This window comes from Malus domestica, chromosome 05, assembly GCF_042453785.1.
Source record: "Malus domestica chromosome 05, GDT2T_hap1".
NCBI classification, from domain to species: Eukaryota; Viridiplantae; Streptophyta; class Magnoliopsida; order Rosales; family Rosaceae; genus Malus; species Malus domestica.
The window spans coordinates 40,081,514-40,094,875 of NC_091665.1; the positions used below are offsets into that span (position 1 = coordinate 40,081,514).

The 13,362-nt window shown below is 37.0% G+C and overlaps 2 protein-coding genes across 5 annotated transcripts; one reads left to right on the forward strand and one right to left on the reverse strand.

The window, feature by feature from the left end:
• Window positions 1-385: 385 nt before the first annotated feature.
• LOC103435182 (hydroxyproline O-galactosyltransferase GALT2-like) lies at window positions 386-5,533 on the reverse strand. Its single transcript, XM_008373578.4, has 7 exons — window positions 3,911-5,533; window positions 3,425-3,663; window positions 2,921-3,211; window positions 1,868-1,996; window positions 1,525-1,698; window positions 992-1,099; window positions 386-843 (listed from the first exon to the last, which is right to left on the reverse strand). Exons 1-7 carry the CDS (start codon window positions 4,797-4,799, stop codon window positions 634-636), a joined length of 2,040 nt encoding a protein of 679 aa, XP_008371800.1. The 5' UTR covers window positions 4,800-5,533; the 3' UTR covers window positions 386-633.
• A 792-nt stretch (window positions 5,534-6,325) lies between these two features.
• On the forward strand, window positions 6,326-11,438 carry LOC103435203 (protein PLASTID TRANSCRIPTIONALLY ACTIVE 12, chloroplastic-like). Of its 4 annotated transcripts, none has more exons than XM_070822766.1 (10): window positions 6,326-6,575; window positions 6,782-7,002; window positions 7,659-8,336; window positions 8,709-8,821; window positions 8,966-9,225; window positions 9,569-9,690; window positions 9,851-9,920; window positions 10,584-10,641; window positions 10,797-10,898; window positions 11,175-11,438. In XM_070822766.1, exons 3-5 carry the CDS (start codon window positions 7,818-7,820, stop codon window positions 9,057-9,059), a joined length of 726 nt encoding a protein of 241 aa, XP_070678867.1. In that variant the 5' UTR covers window positions 6,326-6,575; window positions 6,782-7,002; window positions 7,659-7,817; the 3' UTR covers window positions 9,060-9,225; window positions 9,569-9,690; window positions 9,851-9,920; window positions 10,584-10,641; window positions 10,797-10,898; window positions 11,175-11,438. The 4 variants fall into 4 exon arrangements, with proteins under 4 accessions (XP_070678867.1, XP_070678865.1, XP_070678866.1 ...); XM_070822764.1 differs by having other exon boundaries at window positions 10,587-10,641; XM_070822765.1 differs by having other exon boundaries at window positions 10,590-10,641.
• Window positions 11,439-13,362: the final 1,924 nt, after the last annotated feature.

The window sequence follows — 13,362 nt, forward strand, 5'->3', positions numbered from 1 at the left end:
CCTTTCCACCACTCAACGGGCAACACGGCCATCATCGTCATGTCTAAATACGAGTGTCTTCCTTGTTTCCGGTGTATTTTCTAGTACTTCAGGTACTACAAATTCCGCAACTGTTACCTTCCCAGTTTCCGGTAACGAATTCCAACAGTTTTTCAGTAACGTAACGCACACGTCATTGTTCCAACACCCGGAATAGTATTTTTGATAAAAGAGTAATGCTAGGGAGATGAAGACCGCATTGTGCAACTTTTCTAATACATGTAGAGTCTATCTCCTTCAACATTATCTACTGAGCAGGTGCCGTATGGTGCCATGGTGTACGGTGACGACTAATTTTACGATCAAGATGGGAGGTGCAATTGCTCAACCACAAATGCACAAGACATTGTAAATCTTCTGTTAAATCTCAAGATCATGAGCATAATGTACAATCAATGTCATGGTAGTGGGGAGAATTTGTCAAGCGTCCCCATTTCACAACACAATCTATACTACTCTTCGATGATTCATTTTGACAAGAATCATTTCCCGCGATTCATAGTTAGGAGCTTGTACTTTCAATCGAAACTAATAGACAAGAATCGACACAAGCGTGAGGATACCAGAAAGAAGGGTGAAGTACACTGCTCGGTGTCATCTGAAGTTACAGCATCGAGCTCGACCTCCAGCCAACTTGTCCCAAAGACAGATCATTTGCCTTGGAGATTGGTAATGCGCGGTAAAATAGTTATCCATGCACCCGTACTGACAAAACTTCCAGTTATGGGAGTATTGGACGACCGCTGTGGTACTGTTGAATTGCTCAACCCACATTCCCATGCTCACATCTTCCATCTTGAAGAGCTGCAACCAAATACACAGTATCTTTCAGCAGCCACTTGTAACTTTTCTTTCGGAACAACGCATATTAATTTTGAACGAAGGAACTGAAGGAAAAAGAAAGAAACCATCCTCCGAAGAGAGGTAATAAGTCGGACAATTAGTAACTTACCCTCAGGCTACGACTAACGTGCTGAGAAATGATGAATTTAGCAATATCAATGGAAATTACATATCCAGGGCCATTGGCATATGGAGGATAAACTTCTTCCGGCCACTCCTGTCACAGTAGACAATAATGCTTCAGAGGGAGAGAGAAAGACGAGTAGAAGAAAAAACACAAACATAAAGGGATTAACAAGCATCCGCTCTGAAAACTTTTAATCCCCTCAGGGGAAAAATAAAAACGAATTAAAATTAGATAACAGCGACAACAGTAGGGAAATTAGGAGCTGTATGCAGGGAAATTATTTCTTGTCCATTCATATGATTCTAGTGGTACCATGGAGCTCCAATTGACTTGCGTCCAACCACTATATCCAATTTTCAGAATATACGATTAAGAAAAGTAGTTCCTACGAAACAGATGGATCGTTCATGACATTCCAAAAACCCACAAGACTGCTTATCAAATGCAATTCTTAAACAAAAGCAGATAACTGGATGACTTGAAAACTAAGTAGAGATGGATGCAAACTTGCATACCTCATAGGTTACAGCCCATTTTCCACTTCTGAGAGGGCGATGCAAGAGGTTAAGATTGCCCATATAAAGTGATTTTTCAGAAGGGATGCCCCCAATTTCCTTTAAGACGGTGTCCACTCTAATAAATGTGTCATCGTCACATTTCATGATGTACGCAGCTGTCACGTTCTGAGCCTGCATCAAGATGTTAAAGCTTTTAAATACAAGAAAAATAAACTCAAAAAAGACCCAGTTGAATGGTTTACCAAACTACAGATACGCACGAACCTTTGATTTATAATAATATATTAATATGTAATATGTTTACTCAACGGAGAAATACAGGAGAAAAAACTGAACTCACCCCAAACTCACAAATAGAAATGGTTTTCAGAACAACAAGCTCATAGCGATCCATAAAGGGCAAAATAACAATATCACCAAAGTAAGCAGCCTCTTTCTTCAGCATTTGATTTACCTCCTTCCTTGGATTCTGCAAAACTTAATAATTAATATAACCAAATATTGAAGGAAGAGATTCATATAAAACAGAAACAATTTCAAAGTTCAAACTAAGATTAAACTCATCAATCTACAAGTAACTGAGTTGCATAATTCAAATTCTTTTCTTTTCATTGCTAGGCAAATTTCAAAGGTTACAGCCCTAAGGCTAAAATTCCAGTCAATTCCCACTGAAGGGTGGGTCACACTATCACTGCATTGCCCCTGAAGGGACTTTTTTCTAAAATAAATTTTGGAAAATGATCCAGGTACTTTTCTTTCAGTCATTCCAAGCCAGCTTCCAATTAGAGCGAGTACTTTTCTTTCATCCAATCAATTTTACTAGGTACATGCCATATCAGGTAATTGAGCCCATACAATTTAAATACATATCTACATCAGCATCTACACAATAAAATATAAACATCAATCTGGCCTGTCTGACGTTATGGAAGGGAAACAGAATCAATCCAGACTTACTTTCTCTTTCAGTCAAAGACTCTTTTAACACAAACAAAATCCAAGCTAGGAAGGGGCAGATAAATTAGTACAAGCATAAACAGGGGTTTACAATTGGAACTAGAACTTCAAAATAAAAAAAAAACAGAAAACTTGAAAGACTGAATCACACTTTTGACCAATTAGAGCCATGCTTATATCTTCTAACCAATTAGAGCCACACTTATATCTTCTCATGCAAGATGAGATATAACTACTCAAGGACGTTATACTTTTAAATTAAAAAAAAAAGACTAATGTAATATTTGTTCTCCAGCCTGATAAATGGAGAGGACTTCTTATGTTCTGGCAATAGAAAGGACATAATCATGGAAAATATCTGCACACCAGATCCTAGGATCTGACTGCTCAACTCTTGATAAATCAATTATTGAATGACTAAAAGCAATAAACTTACCAATGCAACAAAGAAACGGACTACTACGTTGGAGGACTTAATTGATGATGATTGCATCCAAGTTTTTCTTACTGCCATGCGCTCTGCAAAGTGATTTGTAGCAGAAAGAACCCCAATAAACAGTCGAATAGGACTCTTGGGTAAAGGACGTGCTTTCCACTTCTCTGCCATCTCCAGTACTCTTTGAGGTGAGAAACTTGGATGAGAAGTGGGAAGAGAAGTAGCATAAACAGAATGTACATCAACATCTCCTTTAATTGCTAATCCAGTGGCATCTTGAAGTGTAAAACCCTAAAATTAAACCGTAAAACTAATTATAAAAAAGTGCATTGCTATTGATAAGGAAGGAATTGGAAAACAATACAAGGAATAAAACTGAAATGACACAACCAGATGCTTGGGAAAAGATATGATCAGTAATCATAATTATGGCCTTAGCATATTCATCCAATGTCAGAGGCAAACATATGCAATATAAGTAAATTACCCATTTATGCAACATACCATTCGATATGGAAATGAAGTCAAATGCCTGCCCCCGACAGTAACATGGAATCCATCCACACCAGCACGTATGGTCAGGATAAACAATCTACCCTCTGTAAAGGGAAATGGCCAGGTTATTTCTGGCTTCTGCTCGTGCCCTATGAATCGTTTGAACCATGAGGTAGTCTTGGCCTTGGACTCCTTTGAGTCCACCATATCATTCCGAATCCACTTTTCACATCTCCCAAATCCATCAACTGCCACATATGTGCATTAACGTTATATTAAAACCGAAAAGGTATACCCAAAGGTTTATATCAACAGCAAGACAATGGAACCCACATAGTAAACAGCTAAGTTTACATATAATATTCATACAGAGGTATACGCATGTTTTTTCTTTTATTTTTTACTTTCAGGAATCTTCATACAATTTTACGGATATCATGACTGTTGAAATACAAGGGAAGGACTTTATCTTCTAAATCAATGGAAAATTCTTACCTAGCATGTCTTCATTGCTCTTAAATGGTAAGCCGTCACACCTTTGAGCTGTTCCCCATTGCATCCTGTAACAGGTGTTGTGCTCAATGACTGGCCGCTGACTCCAATCACCTTTTAATCGTGGATTCAAGTGCAAGATCTTTGGCGGGTCCTCCCCATCTACGGACCTCAACCCTTGCAACTCAACCATGAACTGTGAGACCATAACTGTTCCATCACCCCTCCTCAACTTTGCAAGTTGGGGCACATACTCCTTATGAGCATAATGGGATGTTCCCACCACCGTAATAGAAGAACCTGCAGCAAGCCCACAAGGAAGAAACATCAACTTATCTCCTGTTGCCAAGTCTTCGCCACTCATTGATAACCATGAAGGACATGACTCAGGTTTCCCCTCAATTATAGAACTCTCTCCAATCTCCTTCCCATCAAGTTGACGCACTTCTTTCCAAGCATTTAAACCCAATGTCCAAGCCTCATCTGCCATCCTCTCAAGCACCGAAAGTTCATTTGTTCTATTCCTTCGCCTCATAATCTCACCAGTAATCCGACCATATTGATGCTGCAGTGGCTTTATAGGCTTAGATCCACCTTTACTCTCTTCCAAAGGTTCCTTACTAAGCCTCACAGGCACATCTTGGTTTTGGTCTTCCAGTTTGCGATGAAACGTATCCTCATAAGCGGAACTAAATAATGGTTTACTCAAATCCACATCTTCGACCAGTTTCAACCCAACATAACCATCATCACCACTCAACGTGTTTGCTATCTCCAGAAACTGGGGAAACTTAAAGGATATGAAGACCAAGTACAATGCCGCTATACCAAACAACAAATGCTGCAATTTGAACCTCCTCGCAACTGAAGGTTCAACTTTCAGCCTCTTCATCTTTACGAAACCAATACACAAACTACAATATACTCTACAACAACAACCACCAAACAGTTCCTCCAATACCCATTTCTTCAATCACCAAAAGAAACCCAATTCAAGCTCCAAACCCAAAAAAAAAAAAACTCCCAAACCAAACCTTTCCAAATCCTCAAGAAAAAAACCCACATTCAAAATATACAATCCAAATCAACAGTGGCAAGAAATACAAAGCAACATACAACGAGAGAACTCAACCCCCCCAATGGGTTCAGAAAGATCGAGTTCAACAATCCAATCAATGTCACAATTCAGCAACAAAATGCAGAAAAAGTTGAAAACCCATGAAAATTTCAATGCATAAAAGCTTCAAAACTCAACGTCTCACCGGCGTTCTGCAGAGAGTTCGATCCCGACCCAGATGAACAGACCCCGCAGTGGAAATGCAGATGGGATTGGATTGGGAGATGGAGTTGGGCGAGAAAAAACCCTAATGCAGATTGCCAGATTGCAGAGCGGAGGAGCATATGGAGGGAGGAAGTAGGGAGGTAAAGTTGTATAAAGATGGAAAATTTATTGGGAGAAACTAAGAAGATATTTGACTGAAACATGACAGAGAGAATAAGTGATGGGTGATTTCATTCCCCATTTCTTTTGGGTTTTTATTTTCTCTTGTCCCCCATTTCGTACAAGAGGAAGGGTCAGGTGCCTTTTTTGCTCCTTCTGCACTTCAAATCCCTTGTTTTTTATTTAACAAATTCATCAACTTGGACTCAAAGAAATAGTGGTTGCTCACCACTCACCACCCACGTCCGAGGATGCGAAAGAAATAACAGGTTTAGCCTCATAATAGATTAATAATAATATGGTTTAAATTCGTCTTTTGAGGAGAATTGAATTTAAAACTTCTTACTTATAAGTGAAGATGAATAGTACTAGATCGTAATATTAAGTAGCTGAAAAATATTTTTTATATACCAAGATCATTCATAAGACATTTAAGTATTTTATTTCCAAATTTTTCATTACTACTCTATCTCTACCGTCTCAGTTAAGACGAGAGTTGTTTTATTAGTTAATTTTATTTAAGATCGAACAATAGGTTGAAAGTTTGTCTATTTGTTATAATGAAAAGCGAGGATGAAACTGTTAATTTGTTAAGACGAGAGTTGTTTAATTATTTAATTTTATTTAAGATCAAACAATAAGTTTGTCATTTGTTATAACAAAAGACAAGCATGAAACTATTAATTTGTCACAACTATTTTACAAATGTTTTTGTTGATCGTATTTGTGATTTTTTTTTTAATTTGTCAATCATTTTAAACGAGGCTTAACCGCTTCGACTTAATTTATACAACATCATATTGGCTAGAACATTACATCTCTAAAATGACCAATAAAAATTTGAATAATAACACTATTACATTTACAAAACTTTTACTCCAAATTTATTCATCAAATAATGTGCCAGTATCTACGTTTTATTTTCCTACTTGTTTGAAAAGCAAGGTTTAAAGTTGACGCAAATTCATGTTCTCATTTTTAAAGTTAAAGTAGTTAAATAAACAAATGCAAAGCCCCTTATCCAATTTTCCAAAACCCTCTCAGTCCCCCCTCCCACCTCACTTCGCACCCTCGAGACGGGTGACCCTAGAACCGAAAGCTCCGAACTTTAATCCCCAGCAGCAATTCAAACCTTCATATCCACCGAAAAGCAGGCCTACCCAGCGGCTGAACCAGCTCAAGAACTCCCCTTCCAACTCCAGTCTTCAAAATTTGGAAAATATAAAGGTTCATTTCATACCTTCAACCTTCAGTTTTACTGTTTTTCCAACATTACGTTTTCTTTTGGTTGCAAATTGATTTTTACAGTGCAAGATTAGAACTTTTCAGTTTCTTTGCAATCACAACAGTTAGTAGTAAAATCTGCACAGTACCCAAATCGGGTTTTTTCGTTTTTAACAAATAATGTTTGGTTTGGTTCCTATTTCTTTCAGATTTTGGTGATATTTATGCTGAGTTAAAAGTGAAATGGCATCTCTACCAGGAACTTGGCTGTATCAAGGTGCGCCCATTTGAGCTTATCTAATAACAAGGACAATTTCGAGTACAAGTTTTCGTTTTTTCAGTCTTTGGTGTGCCTGTGGCGATAGAGGATTGATAGGTAGTCTCAGCACAGAGCCATACTTCTGGGAACCCATGTTTCAATCATTTCAAGGTTTATTATCTCTCCAATTTATTCATTTTTACACATTATATATACACACATATGTATGTATTTATGCCTATCCAGTTGTTTGGAATTTTCTTCTGTTTATTTTACTTTATTAGTTGTGTTCCTTGAATTTTAGGCTTTCGTTATTCAAGTCTCTAGTTCTGTGTGAAGTGATTTCTGTAGTAATTAAACATGGTTGATTTTTTTGGTTGAATTTTTGTTTGGTTGCGGTAACAATGCCGGGACTAAACTGGCCATCTGCCTAAGTTGAGACTTGAGACGAGAACTTTTAGTTGGGGAATTTTGTAAAATTGTTTGCAACTGCAACTTATAAGCATAGTTGTCTTGTTACATGAGGTAAGTGTTGAGTTTGGGCTGATGTTGTTTGAACCTAAGCATTAAAGCTTCCTTTGTAGGTTGTAGTTTTCTGGAATCAATTGCATCCTTGCACACACATGCATGTCTATATGTCATGGACAGCTTTTTGGTGCTTCTGTTTTTCATGTTACTATATTTGTTGACCTGATTTTAAATTCCCGGCTCTGGTAATATAAACGACACTTCATTGCCAGTAAACTTTTCCTTCTTAGTTTCATTGTTTTGTAGCCATTTATCATTGTGCTAACTTAATCATATATAATTTTATGTGAATCGTACAGGCATCAACTGTAAGTTCATTTCCAGTTGGATTATTCCAGGTTAGAGTTGGCTCGAATCTATTACCACAGAGGGCACCTTTACTTCCTTGTATAAAGTGTGAGAAGGATGATGAGTCCTCCAAAGAGGTCTCTATTGAGCGTCCACCCTACGATAGTTATATGGACTCAACATCTGGGCAGCTCGAACCTGCATCTGGTGCTCGTGCCAGCATTCCAGGGCAGGATTATTGGCCTGAAGGCACAGCTAGTCGAGTTAGGGCTGCCAGGGCTCCTGAGCCCACTGGTAAATCAGTTGGATCACCATCTTATGGTAAAAATCCTGGAAGTAGGAGGAAGAATAAAACATCAGTTGCTGCCGGTGAATCTATTGAATCAAGTGTAGAGTCAAGTGATACAGTGGCAGTGGAAATGCTGGAACCAGAAACTTCAGAGGACACACTAGAGGATCCTAAAGATTCCCCATCTGAATATGTTGTCTATCAGACTGAACCTGAAAAAGAAGAAGAAACCGGATGTGACCTGGACAAGAAACTCGGACGTCCTCATCCCTCTATTGATCCAGAAACAAAGAAGCCATTAGGTGAACCACTCACAAGTGATGAACTATGGTGGAACTGGAGAAAACCAGAGAAAGAAAATTGGTCCAGATGGCAAAGGAGACGACCAGATTCTGAAACGGTTAGTGCTTTCGCATATATAATGGAGAAATATGAATATGTTGTATTTAATTTGAAAATTATGATTTGAGGCTCGCAGCCATATACAAGGGATCTGTAAACAAATTTTTTGATGTCTAGGTGTTTTTAACCGTGCATATCATTTTGGTGATATCAACATTTGGATCTTGTTTACATGGTTGTCATAAAAAGCAATGCTGCTTGTATTATATATACGGATGAGATCAACGAATAATTACATGGGCGCTCTAACAAGGAATAAGCCTTGTTAGAGCGCCCATGTAATTAACCCATAAACGAACTGGGGAATTGGAGTATCAGAAGGAAGATGGTCTTTGACTTTGACTTTGATATTGTCTTTCAACTTCTTCAGGTTTTTCTCAAAGCTATGGCAGAGACTGGGCTGGTAAAGCTTTATGGTGAAAAGCCAACATTGACTGAAACTTCACTTTACAGAGCAAGACGACATCTTTTCAAGGAAGAAAGGTACAATTGATGAGTAACGTAGTAATCTTTGGTTTAGGGTGAAAATCCAACATTGCCTTGTGACCTCTGACGATTCATTAAAAAGTTATATGGAGTTTTTTTTCTTTCCTTATATGGATTTTCAAGTAACTGCTGATTTTGTAGGCTTCAAGCGGAACAAGAGAGACTGGATAGAACAGGTCAACTTGCATACTATTTAGAATGGGTTAAAGCTTGGAAAAGAGACACTTCTCGATAAGCTGTTCAGAAACATTTTGAAGAGACTGGTGAAAATGAAACCACCCAACTAATAGAAATGTTTTCTCATCACACTGAGCGAGAGTATCGTATAATGATGGGGACTGATATCCGAATACGTAGGGATCCCTCAGCAATGTGTATGCGAGAGGATCAAATAAAGCAAAGTACTCACTCAAAAGCTGATAATCTTGTTCGTTATTTTCATTGATTACGTTCTTTATATCATTATTATTAATCATTCAACCCCAGAAAGAGTTCAGTTCATTTAAAAAAAAAGTTTTTAAAATTCAGTTTATTTTAAATGGATAAGTGATGCATTCTTGTGCAGTTTTGATTCAGTACTTTAGGTTGCCATTGGTTATTTAATGATCTTGGTGCAATACCATCAGTATGAGTCATTTCCTCCTTCTAACCATTGGATCTTGAATATGTGTCAATGTTGTTTTCGTAAAGAAAGCAATACAAAGTGCAGTTTAGTTTGTTGACTACGTTATTTGGCCTTTGCAGTATGGGGTGGAGATCCTGTTTACCCTACTGTGAACTATATTCAAGATCCAGATGAAGTGATCGATTACAGAGGCGCAGATTTTCATGAACCGACACCAGATATGCTGTCTTTTCTGAAGGAGGTCAGCACTTTTCACATTCCCCTCCCTTTTTCTTTTCTGGAACATTACTTTATAAGAATTTACGGTTATCATGAATTTTTTTCGTTTTAAATTACTCTGGCACCTGCTATATCAATTTTTCTTTATTACTTAAGTTCTTACTTTCTTGCTCTCTGATCAGCACAAAAAAAATCATATCAAGAGAGGAGCTTGAGAAAATTCTGTCAAAAGAGAAGACTCAAGAGCTTCAGGTAATCATTTGAATGTGTACAATTTAGTTAGTTGATGGATTTTCTTGTATAGCAACTCGAATAACATAGAATATGCACACAGTTAACTATTTTTCATTAGCATATGAAAATACTCTCTCGATTCTGCGCCATTGTTATAAGAAGCTTTATTAGTCTTTCTCCAAGTTGAGTTATCAATTTTCCAGAAGCTTGCTCTTCTCCTCATGAGCTTTGGGTCAGCTCCTAGAGTGATATTATGGTTCCTCGATTTGACTTGCTTGGAGAACTAATGCAAAAGTTCTTTTCAAGAGTGCATATTCCCTAAGTGGCAAACTCCCAGTAAAGGGCTGTGCAAGAACGGCTCATGCATGGTTGAACGGAATTAGGCACATTGATTGAACGGAATTAAAAGTTCAGCATCCATATGATATACCTATCCGGAGTTCAGACAATGCCTTTTCTAATTTGTGTCAACCATTATCGTATCTAAACCGCTATAGTGTAAAGAGCATCTCATATGCGAGATCCCGTCATTGTACTTTAAAGGCTTGCCGCATAATGTGGTTACAACCCTTAGTAAAATGTAAACTTTATTTGGCGGGTACATTTGAATCATGGTAGAATGTGTGGGAACAAAACATCTAATCGACCTGCTCTTTGTTTAACTCAACTTGTTCTTTAAAGCAGCAGGCACCTGATATAGAAGAAGCTATGGCACAAGCTGTTTGACATCGGTGAAGATGTAAGTTTGATTGCTTCAGATACATTAGTTCCATAATTGCATGCTTGTTCACTAAGACTGATGCGGCTTGGATGTAGCTATCCAACATACTTCTAAATTTCTAATCCAGTTACGGTTGTTACATATGAAATCTCATTTGACACTGTTTATAATAGGATGAAGGAGAAGATAGTGAAACCGAGGTTGATGAACAAGGAGAGAAAATCACACGCAATTGGAGTGTTTTGAAAACTACTCCTGAGCTTATCAAGTCAAAGGTGATTCTCATTGCTCAGTATTCCGGCATGTTTTCGTTTTAATATTTGGTTGTTTGACACATCCAAATGTCTGGTTGCCCTACTATATTATTTCAATATCGGGTTTTATGATGTATGACGTACTTGTGGTAGCTGATCTCGGGTCTGTTCACAGCAGCAAACGATTATCGAATGCTAGCTAGTTGAACTTGCATCACACAAGTTTGAATGCTTACCTGTTTTTATCCATTTCAAACAAATGCATTCTTAGCGTTTTTTCCTCTCTCAACCCTGCAGCTGCAGGGTAACCCGAAAAAGAACGACGGCATGTCTTTGGAAGAGGCTGTAGACGATGCAGAGAACTTAACTGATTTTCTGATGGACTTTGAGGAAGACGTGTAAATATTATTCTTTGGAAGATTTTGGTCTTTGGAGATTCAAGTAGAAATAGGCGATGAAGTCGAAGGTTGGTCGGAACTCTAAAAAAGTTATCGTGCATTTCTCAAAGTGAAACTTCTCTAACACGATTTTACAATGGAAATGATTTTCGCTACCACTTTATTTCTCGCTGCATGCCCGTTTTTCTTGCATTTTCGGAGTGAAACTTCTCTTACACAGTTTATAAGTGAAGTGATTTTTACAAACTCCTTTTCTTTCTCTTCGCATATGGAAAGTATGATTATTAATGCATGTGTTATAATATGAGCGGGTTGAAAACGCTTCTATTAGATTAAAAGTTCCCAAAAAAGAGGGGCTAATTACATTTTTAGGGCTGAATACAAGTGCAGGCCTTACGTGATCCAACGGCCCACATGCAAGTGGATCGTCCAACATTGTTCAGAAAAGCCTCCGATCGAGAAGAATCAGTTCATAATTTTGAGTAACAAAAAACCAGAAAGTCTTCAACAATTCCGTACAAGAAACGCATAGAAAGATAAGGAGGAGAAACTTTTGACTGTTAGCTTCATAATGTTACTAATTGTTATTAATTCACGTGTTATAATATGATAATACAATATAAATTAGTAACATATGAATGTTTGTGTTACAACATAAATAGACAAATAATAATGTGTAAGGTGGTAGATTAGTCTTGTTATTAGGGTTTTTCTCTTCAATTTACTGTGTTTTATATTCAAATTCTCCGCCTCTCTATAAATTAGTTTAAAATAAATATATTTTAAAAAAGGTGGATCCATGTTATCACTTTTTCATACGATTTTTTATACAAGTCTTTTTAGGTTTACTTTGTAAGGTATTTCAACGATCTGAACCGTTTATCGTTTTGAACATTATTTATAGGTCATCCTTACAAAAAATTAAACAAATCTAAAACCACTAAAACATTTATTAATAGTGAAAAAATGGGCATAATGTTTCTACAAAGAAACCCTAAACCCCAATCCAACAGTCTATGGTTCTTATTTGGGTGACTTTTGGTAGAAATAATATTTGAAGGAAGACCTAAAAGAAAGACGATTCAAGTCGTTGAAATACATTACAAAGTAAGCCTCACAAAAACTTGTACTAAATTTGAGTAAATGAAGTGATGTCATGGATTTGTCCCTATTAAAAAAAATAAAATATAGCAGAAGCTCTTTTGGGTTTTAACTTTTAACCTCAAGTAGCACTCTCCTGTGTAAGCAAATTGCCCCGCTTATTTGAAAAATTGAAAATGAGCAGAGACTTTCTTTTTGGAGCTTAGTGACTTCCAGAACACATTAAGTATTTGCTAATCAAGATGCTCAGGTGATTAGCTAACCTTAATTAATTAATTGATTTCCCTCTGGCCTACACTATCTGTCTGATGCCTCTGCAAGATCTTAAAAGTGCCTTTAATTATATTGTCCTGTTAATTGCTTCACATTAATACTTATCTTAAACTCACATTCATTATACCTTAAATATAAGATCCCATTATTCTGTTTAGATATAAGATCCCATTATTCTGTTTAGATATAAGATCCCATTATTCTGTTTAGGTTCAGCCATCAATATAAAAAGCCAAAGATTAATGCTTTAAAATAAATGAATTAAAACCTAATCATGATTTTGTTCAAAGTTGATGGGTTTATGAAGTGGACCCTTTTAGTTATAAGCACAAATTCTTTGCTGGACCTCAAATTATCAAATATGTTAATAAATCATTTAAAATATATATGCTTTTTATAAACACTTCTTAATCCAATTTCCATGCAGAATTATTTAAAAAATATATATGTTTTTCAAAGTTTTGACTTGCATAGACAGTAGCGAGAGCCAGCTTAAGGTCGATGGCTGCTTATGACCCCAACAACTTATTAACCCCATGTATATTTGTTTGTACATTTATCGTTGACCCTAATTAAAGAAAAAGTGAACAACGTTGAATTACAACCTATTGTTACTTCTTCCTTTCTCCAATCTTTTTTCCTGTGTCTTCATTCTCCTTTTTCTTGTGTGCAATGCGGTGGTACGCATCACATGCTCAACATAATGCTTCACT